This window comes from Panthera leo, chromosome A2 (assembly GCF_018350215.1).
Source record: "Panthera leo isolate Ple1 chromosome A2, P.leo_Ple1_pat1.1, whole genome shotgun sequence".
NCBI lineage: Eukaryota > Metazoa > Chordata > Mammalia > Carnivora > Felidae > Panthera > Panthera leo.
The window spans coordinates 21,143,632-21,160,476 of NC_056680.1; the positions used below are offsets into that span (position 1 = coordinate 21,143,632).

The 16,845-nt window shown below is 56.8% G+C and overlaps 1 protein-coding gene across 1 annotated transcript; it reads left to right on the forward strand.

Annotated features, from left to right (window-relative positions):
- The first annotated feature begins 4,478 nt into the window (after nt 1-4,478).
- ITIH1 (inter-alpha-trypsin inhibitor heavy chain 1) lies at nt 4,479-16,571 on the forward strand. Its single transcript, XM_042929635.1, has 19 exons — nt 4,479-4,528; nt 4,885-5,047; nt 5,600-5,713; nt 7,078-7,203; nt 7,289-7,405; nt 8,106-8,274; nt 8,363-8,488; nt 9,449-9,630; nt 9,917-10,102; nt 11,192-11,331; nt 11,921-12,075; nt 12,175-12,189; nt 12,535-12,555; nt 12,940-13,020; nt 13,125-13,238; nt 14,210-14,411; nt 15,264-15,436; nt 16,031-16,142; nt 16,298-16,571. Exons 2-19 carry the CDS (start codon nt 4,901-4,903, stop codon nt 16,425-16,427), a joined length of 2,310 nt encoding a protein of 769 aa, XP_042785569.1. The 5' UTR covers nt 4,479-4,528; nt 4,885-4,900; the 3' UTR covers nt 16,428-16,571.
- The last annotated feature ends 274 nt before the right edge of the window (nt 16,572-16,845 follow it).

Genomic DNA, 16,845 nt, shown 5'->3' on the forward strand with positions numbered 1-16,845 from the left:
CAGGCCCAGGCTGCCCATCCAGGGGAGGTTGTCCCAAGCAATCATTGCTTGAACTGAAGTTTGAAGGAAAAAATTTTCAGGCAAAGGGAGCGCCATATGCTAAGGTCCAGTGGACTTATTTTGTGACTTCACCTCCTTGCTGCAGTGGGAACTCTCTGAGCATTGGGCCAGCCCTGCCTGCTTCAAGACTCCAAACCCAGCAGTTGACGTGGGGACGGCACACAGTAGATATGAGTGGATGAAATGGGGGCTGATGAATGAACAAGTGAAAAAGCACCCGCCTACACAGACTGGGAAAAAGTCTCTATGATTGAAGCTGAAAGACCCTGGGGGCCCATGGCTGGGTGAGATGGAGGGGTCAGCAGGGGCCAGACCACTCAGGACACAGAAGTGTATACGATGAGGACAGGTCTCAAGCAGATCCACATTTTTAAATGATGACTCTAGTTGCTGCCAGAGAGTAGACTGTAGGAGTAGAGTGGAAATGGAGGGGGGGGGGGGCAGCCATGTAGGTGAGAGATGAGGGTGGCTTGGACTCGGTGGTGACTGGGGACTTGGAGAGAAGTAAATGGATTAGAAAGATAGAGAGTCTGAGGTGAGGGATGAGGGGTGGGGAGTCTAGGGAAGGAAGCCAGCCAGAATACCACCCAGCCCTCTGGCTTGGATGCCTGGATGGATGGTGGTGGCCTTCACTGGGGTGGACAACAAGAGAGGAAGACCAGGCTTGGTGGTGGAATACAGGAGGGGGAAAAAAAGTCATGAGTTCAGTTAGGATATATCAGGTGGAGGGGCTCTGAGCAAATCAGGCAGGCAGTTGGCTGTGTGGGTGGAGCTCAGAGCAGGTCTGAGGTGTCCTGTGTCCTATGTGTCATCCCTTTGCACCAGCAGCACAAACCCCCTCTCAAGCCCCTAGGCTCAATCCTCAGCAACCTCACCTGCTTTCTGTCCACCCATCTCCCACCTTCCACATCCACAGGGTGAGTCAACCTATCCTCTTCTTCTGTAACATGGGGAGAATCACAGCATCCATCATCCTCGGGACATGAGATAGGACAAAAATGCTGAGAAGCGGGCCAGGTGCTAGTCGCTGTTCTCCTTCCCTTCTGGCCACATAAATGTATTTCTCAAACCTTCTAGGGACCAAGCTTGGTGCTGGTCATCTCCCAACAGTCCAGTCTTGATCTCACCACACCCCTGTGTAGAATATCTTTGGGGTTTTCCAAAAAGACTGGCCACTTCCAGGCCAGGCTGGTCCCAAACCACTTCCCAGCCTCCTTCCCTGCCCTCTTCATCAGGTCCTGCTTCCATAGGGTACACAACTGCACCTCTCCCAAGCACACGTCACACCTACCCATCTATTTTCCCTCCCTCTCCTTTCTCCTTCCCCTGCCCAAGGGCTGCCCTGCTTCCCAGGCACCTCCTCTAGGAGCCTTCCCCGAAGCCTATGGGAGTGAGCTGCACCACTTCCAGATCACTCCAGCCCCTTCGTGCTCCTCTTAGGTTCTGACACTCGCTGGGCTTCCTTTGAGTCATCAGGCTCCTTTTCCCAACACATCAGCTCACTGAACACCGCGAGGCACTTGAGTTCATCACTGTGGCGTGCTGGTGCTTGGCGCTGTGCACAACCCACCATGGGGCTCGTTTGATACAGGTGCAGGAAGTCAACACAGCCTCCAATGCAGTTTCATGTTGATCCACCTCATCTCCCACAAAGGCCAGAAAACAGGCCAGAAGGTCATTCTGGCCTGGGGATGATAAGCCTTTTCCCAGAATCTGCTCTGTGAGACAAAGTCCGAGACAAGCAAACAGAGATCAAAGTGGCCTCTGGGCCCCCTCACCTTATCAGGGTCATAGCAGCCAGCACATCCCACCCAGGGCCATGGAGTGGATTGACCGGGGCCACATCTACCTTGCGTGCTGTGGCTTGTGGGAGACACCGAGGGTTTGGGCATAAAAATTAAGAAATTGAAGGTCCAGGGGCGCCTGGGTGGGTCAGTCGGTTGAACGTCCGGCTTGGGCTCAGGTCATGATCTCACAGTTCGTGGGTTCGAGCCCCACATTGGGCTCTGTGCTGACAGCTGCGCCTGGAGCCTATTTCAAATTCTGTGACTCCCTCTCTCTCTGCTCCTCCCCTGCTGCTCGTGCTCTCTCTCTCTCTCTCTCTCTCTCTCTCTCTCAAAAATAAGCAGTAAAAAAAAAATTAAAAAAAAAAAAAAAAAGAAATTGAAGGTCCAAAGCTGTCCCTGGGGTTTTCAACTCTACTTCTCCTTTCTTCCTAATAATGCAGAGGGCATTTCTGTCATTATGTGATAGTCTTGGGCTTTGGAGTCTGAAAGATCTGGGTTTGAATACCTGTCTGTTGCCTGCTGCAGGACCAATGTCCCGGGGGCAGGGCCACCATGAGGATAAAATAAGAGGATAAAAGGCTCAGATCAAAAGGCATACTCAGTCCTCCATCATGAACACATAGTATTTACCTTCATCTCCCCTCATCTGCCAGGTGGAGGAATGGTGAGGCTTCCTTCTGCTCCTCTTTCCAAATCTGGACGAGAAGGTCCAGAGGAATGAAGCAACTGTCCTAAAGCATGGGCCCCCCACTACACATCCCCAGGACTGCCCAGCTTGCCTCTGGCAGGACGGACGCTAGGGTTGGCGCTGTTGGAGACGTGGGTGTGGGCAGACAGCGTCTACACTACACCATCTGCCACCCGGGCCAGAGTGTGACTGTGCAAAGTTTGTTTAGTTAAAGAATTTTGAAAGTAACACCTAACACAGTTCAGAAATCCACTTTTAACTGTGGCTTCTTGATGCGGGTCGCCGTGTCGCTGGTGTCGCCTGAGACAGACCCAGGATGAGATGAGCGCGGGGTCTTTGCCACTCACGGCAGCAGAGCGCAGCTCTGTAGGAAGGACATGGTCTGAGTCTGGTCGGGAGTTCACGCGGCCGGGGATCCCCCCAAGGAGAAAGACTTCACTGCCAAATGTTGATCCCTCCAAGTTATAATATTTGCCTTCGCCTTGTTTAATGTTTAATCCATGTTTATCCAGCACCTTATTGATTAACGGTCTGAGGGAAGTGACAGGGCAGCAGGAGCCTTGAGACCATGGACGGCACCATGGGGCTGCGGGTGCTACTGTGCGTGTGCCTGGCCTCGCTCCTCATCCTGCAGGCCATGCCCACTCAGGCTTCACCCCCAGGCAGGCCCAAAGTCAGCAAGGTATGTGGGTAAACCCTCAGGCCAGAAACAGGCCGCTGGGCCAGAGTGGGCCCGGGAGGGACACAAGACCCTTACCCTGGGGGCCAGGGCCACCCCACCCACCTCCACCACCACTGACTGGAGAGGTGATGTCCCAGCAGCTAAGGGGAGGTGAGGCCAAGGGGCGGAGGACACAAGTAGTGCCCCGCTCCCACCCCTTCGCAGATAGGCTATGGTCCCCCGCACATTCCCACTCACACTTGTCCCGGTTTTGTTTTACAGAGGCAGCAGACTGTGGACACAGTGAGTGAGAGTCCCTGCAAAGGGGTCTGTGGTGGGGCCATACCGCAGCCTGTTTTCCCTCGTGCTTCAGGGGGCACCCTGGGCAGAGGGACTCCATTTCCCAGAAATGGGGCCTTTCACGCCCCACTGCGGGGTCTCTGGCAGAGAGGACAGAAGGGTCTTCCCAGGAGATCTGGTCTGTTCTCTGGGCACCCGGCACCTGTGCTGGGTGTCGAGCCCCTGCACAACACGGGAGGCCTCTCACTGGCTCAGGGCCCCCACCCCTCATCACAGCCACAGCCCCTCACATCTCACCCTAGAGTGTCGACGGCGTGACCATCCGGAGTTTGAAAGTCAACTGCAAAGTCACCTCTCGCTTCGCCCACTACGTTATCACCAGCCAAGTGGTCAACAATGCCGATGAAGCCAAGGAAGTGGCCTTCGATGTGGAAATCCCCAAGACGGCCTTCATCAGTGACTTTGCCATGTGCGTGCCCTGGCTGACTCCCACACCCGAGCTGTCCATTCACCAGCCCCAGCCCCAAACCATGGCTCAGGGTGGCCAGATGGTGCAGACCATCTCCTCTGTCCCAAAGGGCCACCAGGCCAGCTCCGGCACTGAGGGGATGAGCAATCCCCTTTAGGTCTGTTCTGGGCTCCCATCTTGGAGGGCGAAGTGGAGCCTCTGACGGTATGTCTTCAGCATAGGGCCCAGGGAACAAAAGCAGGCACCCGAGGCTTCCTGTTGGATTCTGTCGCTGTGGCTGTTCACCTCACTGCCGTGGGGCCTCTGAACAACTCTGCAGGCAGTGGGAGGAGGCAGGAGATGCCTCCCATGACAGGGCCTTCTCAGGATCTAGGCCAGGAGCACCTCCAAGCCGCAGGACTGAGTGGGTGGGGGCAGGGGCACCCCCCCCCCCCCTGAGGGCTTCTTCCTCCCTACAGCACAGCAGATGGAAAAGCATTCATTGGGGACATAAAGGACAAAGTGACTGCGTGGAAGCAGTACCGGAAAGCGGCCGTCTCAGGAGAGAATGCTGGCCTTGTCAGGTGAGTGTGGCCTTGCTGCCCCAACCTCTGGTGCTGTCCTCCCCAGCCTTGGGCGAGAGCAGCCCCAGGCTGACGACGGGAAGTGAGCAAACTGCCCAAACGTAGATGCTGGCACAGGTGCACTGGACAAGGCTGGCATTGACCCGCCCACCTTCCCAGACCAGCCTCTGAGAGAAGGGGCCCTGTCCTTGAGCCCTGACCCTGGCCAGCCAGCTAAGACAAGGGTGAAGGGCAAGGAAACCTGGGAGCAGCATGAATGTAAGAGAAATTGATTCTAGGGCCATGCTTTAGGTGACAAGAACCCACATGTCACTCACCATTTGTCTGTGTGTCGTGGCTGCTGGTGGTATGTGCAGGGCCTCGGGGAGAACGATGGAACAATTCACCATCCACCTCACCATCGGTCCCCGGAGCAAGGCCACCTTCCGGCTGACCTACGAGGAGGTGCTGAAGCGAAGACTTACACAGTACAACATTGACATCAAAGTCAAGCCCAAGCAGCTGGTGCACCATTTTGAGGTAGATCGTGGGTGGCTGTATGCAGGGGAGCCATATCTGGGGCAGGGCTCCCGACTCTCTGTCGCCATGGCTCTGAGGACTGGCTCCGGGCCCACCGTGTGCCATCCCAGGCCTGAGCACACAGGAAGGGGACTGACTCCTTGGGCGGGTTCTAGTGGGTTCTTCATGGGCAGGGAGCTACCTGAACCCTCCAGTCTCCTCTTCCTCTCTGAGCCTCAGCTTGCTCATCTGTTAAGTGGGGCTTCCCGTGTGTCCCAGAGTTGCCACAAGGATCACGACAGATATTAAATATCCAGGTAGTCGGTAGGCTAGGAAGTCCCGGGAAGACCGAGGGGCTGTGACTGTCACTGGCACCTCAGTGGCGGCCGAGTTGAGGGACCCAGGCATGCACACCTTCATTTGGCCGATATTTCTGAAGTGCGTACAACATGCCAGGCCCTGTGCTGAGGGCTGGGTGGGTGTGGCACACAGTAGGTGGCCAGGACACGGGTTGGCTCTTGGCTGAGACTTGATGGTGGCTTGAATGGGAGCCTGGCTGCTTCAATGATGCAGATCGACGTGGACATCTTTGAGCCCCAGGGGATCAGCAAGCTGGATGCCCAGGCGTCCTTCCTCCCCAAGGAACTGGCAAGCCAACTCATCAAGAAATCCTTCTCGGGAAAAAAGGTGTGTGGGCTGGCGGGGGGTGGTGGTGGGCCCCCGGGACTTCTCAGCCTGGTCCAACCCCTCACAAAGTGTCCAGGCTTGGCCCGGGAACCAGGCAGGGGCTGCAAGCCACCCTAGGGGTGAGGAAGGTAGGTGTTGTGTGGTTGGTATCCCAGAGAACTCGGCACTCCTGGTTCTCAGAGCGACTTAGCCAAATCCTGATGCTGAGGCTGGGGAAGGTGTCCCCTCAGCAGGGGCAAGCCCCTGGTTGCATGGTCTCGGGTGAGCTGCTGACTTGCTTGAGCCTCGGTTTCCTCTTTGCCCGTGTCGCATGCATGGGTAAAGCATTCAGGGAAGCACAGGGCACATGCGGAAATCCCAGATGCTGTTGTAGTTAGGGGTTCAAGCTCCAGGCCTCTAGGAAACAGAACTAATTTGGGAAGGCCTTTGGGCTACCCCGCCACTTACCCCTTGTCACTCACTTCCCGTTTGCAGGGATCCCCAAAGTCTCCTGCTTGCCCCTTCCCAGGTCCTGGAGGGGTGTGGCATCCGGGTCGGTGACACCCAGCTAGTGCCCTGCCTTCTAACTTGCCCTCAACTGGAGCCAGGAACAAGCCCTTTAGTCCCCGCCTACCTTTGGTAGTGACCCCACAATAATTCACATAAAGGGAATGTTTCTTATGGTTTTGGAGGGGTTCTTTTTTAAACAAAATATGATACCCCAGAGTGTTACCCAACATGCTTGCTTTTAGTAGGAGACCAAGAAGTGGGTCTGTGTCTTCCTAACAATCCATTTCAAGTTTTGTGGGGGCTTTTTGATAAGTATATCTTACTTCTATAACAAACAAAAAGTAAAAATTAAAAAGTATTTAAAGAAAAAGTGGAAAGTTACAAAAGTATAGAAAAGTATTGAGTGAAAACCATCCCTAATTTCCCTGAGCACCAACACAAAGTCAAACCAGACCTTAGCCTCTGCCCTGTGTCCTTCCTCCCAGCTTCTGCTCTTTGTGTACCTGGTGGCGGGAGGGTGGGGGGGTGGTGGTCCTGTTTTCCAGCACAGTATTATAGTCTTGCTTTTGTACTCCACAGTTTGCATTAACTAATGTCTCTCTACTGCTATTATCTTGTACCCAAAGTGGTGATGCTTATTGTAGAAAAGCCCAATGATTCAGAAGCGTATAAGCAAAGAAACAGATCTTCTCTCCTACCACCTTATAGGTGTGTGCTCCCAGCAGCTGGGTGGAGGGCCCACCACCAGATTCATTTCTATGTCCATGCGACACACACACACACACACACACACACACACCCCTTATGTTGTGTTTGCGAACACCCTGGCGGCTGCTGCACAAGCCAGTAATGCCTCACACCCTCTGTGGTTCCAGGGTCATGTGCTTTTCCGCCCTACTGTGGGTCAGCAGCAATCCTGCCCCACGTGCTCTACATCCTTGATGAATGGAGACTTCAAGGTGACCTATGATGTCAATCGAGACAAACTCTGTGACCTCCTGGTGAGCCTGAAACTTCTGGCTTGAGACTCAGAGGGCAGGCACGGATGCTTGTGACAGGGGCCTCACTTGTTCCTTTGTATTGTAGGTTGCCAATAACCACTTTGCCCACTTCTTTGCCCCCCAAAACCTGACGAACCTGAACAAGAACTTGGTTTTTGTGATTGACATTAGCACCTCTATGGAAGGCCAGAAAGTGAAGCAGGTAAACTGTGGCTTTAAACAGTTCACCCAGCAGAGCCTTCTTCAGCCTTGGCACGCACCCCTTGGTGTTGTTGCTGGGGTCTGGGTTTGGGATTCCTGCTCCCAGTCGGAGGTGGGCGATCTGACAGGAAATCCCCCCCCTCACCCCCGCACCCCCCCACCCCGTGGCGGGCTCTGGCATCAGCCACTTCCTCGCTGTGCAACTGTGGCAAGTGCATTCACTTCTCCTCAGTAGCAAAATGAGAATGATAGCAATGCCCACGAGGTCATGAATCCGGCCATGGGGGCGCTTGGAAGATGACAGTTGTCTGCTGAATGTGCCAGGGACAAGCGTGGCTGTCCACGACGAGGAGTCTCTCAGCAGGGCACAGCCCACTGAGTGCCCTGCCCATGGTGCAGTGAGACCATGGCTGAGTGTCAGAAACTGAGCCCCCCTGTGGTCCTCTTTCTTGATCCTGCCCCGTTCGAGCTCCTGGTCCTTTCCTCTTCCCATGCTACGTCCCTTGTCTTCTCCATCCCCTCATCCACCCCCAGGGGTCCATAGGACACTCGTCTTCTGGTGCCACCTGGTTGGCCTGTCCATCCCTCCCACTTGTCCGCTGTGTACCTCTGCCCTGTGGATCTCTCAAAGGGGCATCTGGAGTTGACAGGAGGCACTCTCTAGGGGCCATGTCCCTCTGATGACTGTCCTGTCCTTCCAGACCAAGGAGGCACTCCTTAAAATCCTGGGGGACATGCGGCCAGGGGACTATTTCGACCTGGTCCTCTTTGGGTCTGAAGTGCAGTCATGGAGGGGCTCATTGGTGCCGGCATCTGCCACCAATGTGCGAGCGGCTCAAGACTTTGTGCGGCGCTTCCACCTGGCTGGGGGTAAGGGCAGGGGTCTTGGGCCACCTTGGTGTCACTTCTGTCCCCTTGGAATGAGGTCATACACTGGCCTACTTTCCTTCTTTTGCAGCCACAAACCTGAATGGAGGTTTGCTCCGGGGAATTGAGATCTTGAATGGAGCTCATGGCAGCGTCCCAGAACTCAGCAACCATGCCTCAGTTCTCATCATGTTGACAGACGGGGAGCCCACAGAGGGTAAGCACCTCAAGGGCTGTGTTGGGAGGTGGCGATCTCTTTGCGACTGAAGGCGTTCAAGCTGAGCTTGGAAACCCAACCACTGGAGGTGCTACTGGGGGGCAGAAAGGCTCCAGGCAAAATCAAGCCCTGGTCTAAAGACAGAGCTCAGACTGTAATGTCTGCAGGAGAGAGAAGGCATACTTCTATGCTGAGCTGGGAAACTGGGGAAGTACCTACATGACCCAAGGTTGCACAGACCCCAGGACGATAGGCAGGATTCCTAGGTTGAATTTAACGAACTATGTATTCAGCGCCGACTGTGTGCCAAGCATAGCGCTAGGGACCAAGAAGAGATACCAAGAGAACAAGATTTGTCTCTGTGCTTAAGGAGCACAGGGTTCACTGGGGGAGGCTGACCCAGGAACAGAAGCTGTGCTGAGGGCCCTGAAAGAACAGGGTGCCAGGAGGCTGCAGGACTGCAGATAAGGGGCATCTGGCCCAGGCAGGGTCCCAGGAAGCCTTCTGGAGGAGGTGACCCATGAGCTTGGGCTGGAAGGAGGAGAGGAGGAGCAGGAAGGGATCCCTGGCAGAGGGAGAAGCTTGAAGGAAAAAAAAAAAGTTTGTGCGATGGCGGGGCCTGCCTAAGAACAACATGTGCAGAATAGGTGAAACTAGGTTTGGGAAGGTCAGTGTGGTCTCACGGGCCATGGCAATGACCCATGGGAGAGTTTAGAGCAGAATCTGGTCTGCTTATGATAGGTCCATATAGTTGGGCAAGTCTTTGAGAGGCTGTTAGGATCTGTTATAGTCGTTGGGAGCCAGTGGGAGACATTGCCTCAAGAGGCTGGTGGGCACTGGAGATGGGGGGGGGTGGTCTGAGATAGGAGGCTTGTCCCCCAGCGAGTGTGCCCCAAAGGTCCATTGTGCCCTACATGCCTGTGTTTGGTATCCTGTCACTGCCTGGGTGTGTGGCTGCAGGGGTGACAGACCGTTCCCAAATCCTCAAGAACGTCCGCAACGCCATTGGGGGCAGGTTCCCACTCTACAACTTGGGCTTTGGCCACAACGTGGACTTGAACTTCCTGGAGGTCATGTCCATGGAGAACAACGGACGGGCTCAGAGAATTTACGAGGACCACGACGCCACCCAGCAGCTGCAGGTCTCCTCCTACCCCCTCTGCCCCCCAACATACCACCAATGGAATGCCATGGGGGAGCCCGGTCTTAGCAGCCTTTCGCCCATCCATCCAGAGAAGCAGATAAAATTCTGGAATGTGGTTGGAATCAGCTGCGTGACCTCAAACCAATTACTTAACCCCTATGAACCTGCAATTCCATCTATAAAATGGGGGTCCCAATACTCTACTTTGTGAGTGAGTCTCCCCATTGGGTGCCCCAGGTGACCCACCAGCTCTGAGGCTGTGCTCCCCCGCCCCACCCCTGCAGGGTTTCTACGACCAGGTAGCGAACCCCCTACTGGTGGATGTGGAGTTGCTCTATCCCCAGGACACCGTCTCAGCTCTGACCCAGCACCGCCATAAACAGTACTACGAAGGCTCGGAGATCATGGTGGCTGGGCGCATCGCTGACCACAAATCGAGCAGTTTCAAAGCTGATGTGCTGGCCCGTGGGGTAAACACTGGGGCTGCGGAGGGTGGAGAGGTCAGGCAGCACCCAGAGGCTCCAAATCCACACTCATTCTCCACCCGTTCCCGCTGTCCCCAGGCTTCTCTTTCCCCAGAGCAGTGCCCCCACCTCTGCACCATGCCACACATACCCCAGGCCAGAACATTCCTCCACGCAGGCATCCAGGGGATGGGCTGGGATGGAACCGACATAGCCTTGATTATTTGTAGTCCCTTGGCCCAAAACGGATCACCTGTTATTCCTTACATCGTTCTCCGCAAAGGCATGAGAGAGCAAGAGGCCAGCCTCTTCCGTTTCACTTGACAATCTTTTCCTGAACACCCAGATTGGCGCCACGGTGCAAGTGCATGTGTGTGTGTGCATGCTGTGGGGGTCACAGGTGTGTGAGACATGGACCCTGTCCTGCTGGGGGTGGCTTCAAGCCCTGCTGTGTGGTCAAGCATGCAGAACGGGGGCTTTGGGTGAGGAAAGCTGTGCCGGACCCCGGCTCCGCCCTGACCGGCTGGGTGACCTTGAGCGAATGGGTCCAGCTCTCCAGGCCTCAGTTTCTTTTTCTGTACCGTGGGGTGATACTGCCCTGGAGAGTTGTGTGGATTAAGTGAAATAATCTATGTAATATGCTTGCGCAGTGCCTGGGGCACGGGATTCCCTCAGGAAGTGAAGTCCCACTATCGTAGCTGGGGACAGAACAGCATTTGCAGGTGGGGCCGCGGTGGGCATTTGAAGGAGGGGACATGGTGGAAACAGCTAGATGGTCGAAGTAGCTGGATGCTTGCTGGCACGTCCCAGAGAGAGTAACTTCAGGAGGCCAGGGTCTGGTCCTCCCATTCCTGGAGTCCCCAGGGCCGAGGCCCCACTGGCTCACTGACGGTGCTCAGCAAGCGTGTGAGGGATGAAGGGATGAGTGAGCGTTAGGACCGCAGCTCGGGGAAGGGCGGTGCTGAGAAAGAATCGCAGAGCCTGGATGTGTGTGTGTGTGGGGGGGGGGGGGGGAGGGGGTCCCGGGCCCTCCGGCACCAGCCTGCGGTTGTGCCCTTCACGGCGCCCGGCCCCTCTACCCGTGACCACCCTCAGGAGGGCCAAGAATTCAAGGCGACCTGCCTGGTGGATGAAGAGGAGATGAAGAAGCTGCTCCAGGAGCGGGGCCACGTGCTGGAGAACCACGTTGAACGGCTCTGGGCCTACCTCACCATCCAGGAGCTGCTGGCCAAGCGGTACGACCCCTGCGGTGGGGGTGGACACCAGGGCCTCTGGACCAGTGAGGTGAACGGAGAAGGGGTGCTTCCGGGCCTTCGAGGTTGGAAGTGGGTCAGGCTGACTGGCGTTCGGCTTCGCTCACTGAGTTCGAACCAACCAGTCAGTCGACAGCGTGGGCGGGACCCGGTTTGCCTCCGCTGAGCTGCCGGGCAGGGGGAGGCTGCCCTTTACTGAGGGGGCCGCTGCGTCCAGACACTCTTGGGCAATCCTCACAGCCTGCGGGGGAATTTCCTCATTATCCCCATTTCGCAGAGGAGTGAGCAGAGGCTCAGAGAAGTTAGACCGCTCCCCAGAATCTCCCAGCTGTTAAATTCTCTGTGTATTTCTGAGGCCCGTCCCCCAACCCTGCCGAATCGCCAGGTTTTCCAGGTGGGAGGGCTTTAAATCACGAGGCCCTTGAAGGTGGCCACGGAACAGGGGCACTGCAGGTGCCTGATTCGTGTTTGCTGAATGAGTGAGTGAGTGACCAAATGAGCAAAAGGGCCGGGGAGTTCAAGTCCGTTGTCATCCAGGCCGTGGGGCTTGGAACCGGTGTGTGTCTCGTAGGATGAAGTTGGAGGGGAAGGAGAAGGCCACCGCGACGGCCAAGGCCCTGCAGATGTCGCTGGCCTACCAGTTTGTGACCCCACTGACCTCCATGACCATCAGAGGCATGACGGATGAGGATGGCCTGGAGCCCATCATTGACAAGCCCCCCGAGGGTAGGGGCGCTGCAAAGGGGGAGGCTGCGGGTCTGCGGAGGCTTCTGAGGGCCAAAAACTTCCTGGGTTTTGATTCTCCTCCCTTTCTCTCCCTTCCAGATTCTCTGCCCTTGGGTGAGTTTTTCAATCACGTTGGTTTCCAGGAGGGGCTCCTGGGGTCAGGGAAGCAGCTGGTGCCCCAGCCCCCAGGGGTGTATCCCCCTGCTCCGCATCCTCCAGCCTTTCACCACAAACCAGCAGTTGCCCCCTGCATGCCTGGGGAGCCCTTGTGCAGCCTCCTCCATCCGGGCCTCCATGTCTGCCTGTGTCTGCCCAGCGGCCAGGGTGGGGGTGCCCAGGGAGGCCTTCGAGCCCAGACCTGCCTGGCCTTTGGGCCTCGGATGCCCTTGGGGAACGAGGCGTGTGCCTTTCAGGTAGGGCGCTGAGGGTGATGCTGTCCTCTCTCGCTGTCCTCCACAGAGATGCTGGGACACAGAAAGAGTAAGTGGCGGCATCCCCCGGACATACATCTCTACCTCTCTCCTCCTTGTGCCATTGTCCCTCAGGCGGTACGTTCAGTCCTGAGCGAAGCTCCTATTTGCCTGAGGAGGAAACGACAGCCGGTCTGAGGCTTCCTCACTGACTCTCCCTGGAATCCTCAGAACTGCCTCCTGACTGTCCCTGGCCTCCCCTTATGCCAGCAGCTCCATCGGGCCCCCATGGAAGGAGGCAGACCGGGGGCCAGCACACCAGGAGGCATCAGGGGCTCGGGGTCGCTCCTGTGGCTTCAGGCCGGCCGCCTGGGTGGAGGGGTCTGGGGAAAGGAGCCAGCAGCCCCAGGGAAGTGGGGTGCCGTCCTCCTAACTGCCATTCATTCCCTGCCAGCATTCATGCTGTCGGCCTTGCACCCTTCCCCGACTCAATCCAGCTCCAACATCCAGCAGTTGCCAAACCAAGTGACTGGTGGTGAGTCCTGGGGAGGGTCTGGGGGACACCCCTGACTTGCTCCTGGCCGGTCCTAGCCCACCTTCCGGATGCCCAATCTAACAGACTCCATGCTATGCCCCCAGTGGACACTGACCCCCACTTCCTCATCCACGTGCCCCAGAAAGAGGATACCCTGTGCTTCAATATCGATGAGGAGCCCGGTGTGGTCCTGAGCCTGGTGCAGGACCCTGACACAGGTATGGGTGACACCACTGATTCTGCCAGACAGCGTGGGGCCTGGACTCCTTGGCCCTCAGTGTACAGCTGCAGACAGGACAGTGGCAGTGGCCGCCACTTCCCACAGCCCGTGCCCCAGCATCATCTGGCGGGACTCAACCTGCCTCCTTCCCTCCCATCCACCTGCCCTAGATGGCACCTGCTTCGTGGACATGTGACCGGTGGGGGCACACAGGACCCTATGCTTAGAAGGGTCCACGCTTGATTTAATACTCTGCTGTAACTGTTTTGAAATTCTTAATGCTTTTTGAACAAAGGGTCCCTCACTTCCATTTTGTACCAAGTTCTGCAAGTTACATAGTGATCCTGCCCTGCGTTCAGCCTCTGAGGGGGCCTCTGAGTCCATCCCCCGGCAGTGCTCTGGGGTGGGAATGACTCCCTGTCTCTTGGCCACTCTCTCTCCCTCCCTCCCAGTCCAGTCAGGTCATCTGCAAGGGTTCATTGAGTACCTCCTGGGGGCCATGGGTGTAGTAAGTCCCTACTCTTGTGGAGTTTAGGGAAGGGAGACAAACAGGCAAGCAAATTCTCTGATGACAGCCTCAGAGCATGAGGCATGATGTGGTGGTAGTGAGGATGATGAGGGGGCTTTGGGGCTGCTCAGGTCATAGGAGGCCTCTGTGACCTGCTTCTGTGTCAGGGGTTAGAGCCACAGAGAAGGAGCAGGCCCAAGTCCTGCAAGGCATCTTTCATGGCCTGGATGTGAGGGCTCAGTGACAGGTAGTGTTGGGGGGGGGGGGGGCGCAGAGTGGTGCTGTGTGGCCTCCACCAATCCTGAAAACCCCTCAGGAGGTGAGCCCCTCAAAGCTGGTGTGGGATGGGTGGGGTGTGGGTGTCTCCCGGGGGGAGGTGCGGCATGAGCACAGGCAGGCTGGCGGGGGTCTGGCGAGAGCAGACCCCTCCCTGACCCGGACGGCCCCTCACCCCGCTGCAGGCTTCTCAGTGAATGGGCAGCTCATTGGCAACAAGGCCAGGAGCCCCGGGCAGCATGAGGGCACGTACTTCGGGCGGCTGGGGATCGCCAACCCCGCAACGGACTTTCATCTGGAAGTGACTCCCCAGAACATTACGCTGAACCCCGGCTTGGGCGGCCCTGTGTTCTCCTGGGGAGACCAGGCTTCACTGCGGCAGCATGAGTAACCAGGCTGGGGCCGGGGGCTGGGTGGGGAGGCAAGGGCAAGGGTGGTTAGGGACAGGCACGAAGCCCCAGAGCCAGCTCAGCTGCCTGAGCTTGCCGGGCCCTGGTCACCTGCGCCATGGCAGTGAATGACATCCATGTGGCTTCCCTGGGAGCTGGGCAGACATGTGGGACCCTGAGGACCACCCCACCCATTTCCCTCAGTTCCCAGACACGTGTTCCAGGCCCGAATGCCTGCGGGTCTGGGCTCCCAGGCTCCCTCGCCCTACAGTCCATCCCATCTCCACCAAGCAAAGCCGACTCACCTCCCCGGCCCAGGGCAAAGGCTACCCATTCCCTGAAACTCCAGAGTGCTCTTTCAGCACCTGTGTTAGCACGCCTTGCCTTGTGTTTGTTCCTTCCTTCACTCATTCACTCAGCAAACTCTGCTGAGCATCAGAGCCTGACGCCGGGCAGAGAGCTATAGAAAGAGGTGGGCAGAGTCCAGGTGGAGGACACGGATGATGAGTGGCGGTCAAAGAACACAGACTTTGATATTAGACAGGCTGGAGTTTAAGTCCTGGCTTTACCGCTTTCCAGCTGTGTGACCTTGGGCAAGTTACTTAACCTCTTTGAGCCTCACAGGATCACAGTGAGAACTGAATGATGCAGTTTGTAGGGAGGGCTTGGCACAGGGTCTAGCACACTGTAGGGGCCCCATACACAATAACAACATGTGAGAAGGTAACACCCACCATCTGGGAGTGAGGGTGAGGAGCTCATGAGAGCTGGGTCCAAGAGGATGAGGGTGACCGAATGGAGAAAGGTGTAATGTGGCTGCATCTGCCCTCACGGCCACCTGGCCCTGCAGGGTGGTAGTGACCATCAACAGGAAGAGGAACCTGGTGGTGTCTGTGGAGGACGGGGGCACTTTTGAGGTCGTCTTGCACCGGGTGTGGAAGGGGAGTGCCATTCACCAGGACTTCCTGGGCTTCTACGTGCTGGACAGTCACCGGATGTCGGCACGGACACACGGGCTGCTGGGTACGACCTGCTAGGCAGGCAGAGCTGTGGGGTGTGCTGTTGAAGCCAGCGGGCTCGCCATGGGTCAGACTTGCCTCTGGGCACCGAACACGCTTCCCTCCAACTTGGCCATCAAGACTCAAAGGTCCAAAGAGGGCTTGTCCTGGGGAAGGTCTTGTCCCTCAGAAAGGTGATCACACACAAGGTGAAACTCAGGCTTAAGTGGACCTGGGGGCGAGCAGGAGACGTCCGACTAGCAGGAGGGTCCAAACAGACCGGGCTCCCCAAGACCTCCTGGGTGTGATGGGTCACTGGCCACACCGCTTCCCTGGTGGCCTTCCTGCAGACCCTGCTCTCTGTGGGCACCTCCCTCTCAACCCTCTCTCCCCAGCCATGTTCCTTCGGAGTTGGTCTAAAAGAGGCAGGAGGTACAACCACCTGCCAGTAGGTGCTTCTCTGGAGCAGGTGAACTAAAGGAGGCTTTCGGTGCCCAAATGTATCAGAAATAGTCATGCCCTTAAGAAAAAACACCCAGGCGACCCTAACCCTCCAGTGAGCACCTGCTGAGTGCAAGGCCCCTCAATGGTCACTGCTGCTTCCAATGTACCTTTCCAGGACAATTCTTCCACCCCTTTGATTTTAAAGTGTCTGACCCCCATCCGGGCTCCGACCCCACAAAGACAGATGCCACAATGGTGGTGAAGAGCCGGCGGCTGACTGTCACCAGGTGGGTGGGTGGCTCTCCCAGCATCTCTGCCCTTGGCATTCCTGTGGTTGGTCAGGGCCTTCCTCGTGGTGTCACACAGATGGAATGGGCTTCCTGGAGGGGGTGCAGCCCTGCTGAGTCCAAAAGTTAACCCCAGCTGATTTGTATCTCCCCAGGGGCTTGCAAAAAGACTACAGCAAGGACCCCCGGCATGGGGCTGAGGTGACCTGCTGGTTCGTCCACAACAATGGGGCTGGGCTGATCGATGGCGTTTACACTGACTATATTGTCCCTGACATCTTCTGAGCCCCCGGCCAACACACCTGTCCTTCCTTGGGCTCACGGCAGAGGAGCACAGCATCCTGACCCACTGCCCAGGACACATCTTGCTGTCCAAGCTGATCCACTGTGTCAAAGCACCCGTGACTTCCATTAAAGAGAAGCTATGTCTAGTCCAGGCCGCTGCTTTCTGGGAGGGAGGGCGATGGGGAGGCAATCCAAGATGCTGCCGCCAGGAAGGACTCAGGGGTCATAGCAGACCTGGAGGCCGGGAGGAAACCCATGCCAACTTTGCCCCCACCCCACCTTGTTTGCTGCAGCTGCCAGACCCTATGCTCTCTGAGCATCTGGAGTGTCCCCTGCACACAGCTATCCCTACAGGTCCAAGGCCCAAAGGACACTGTGGCAGCCTATATAGGCACTGTTCTAAGTGCCTTCATTGAAT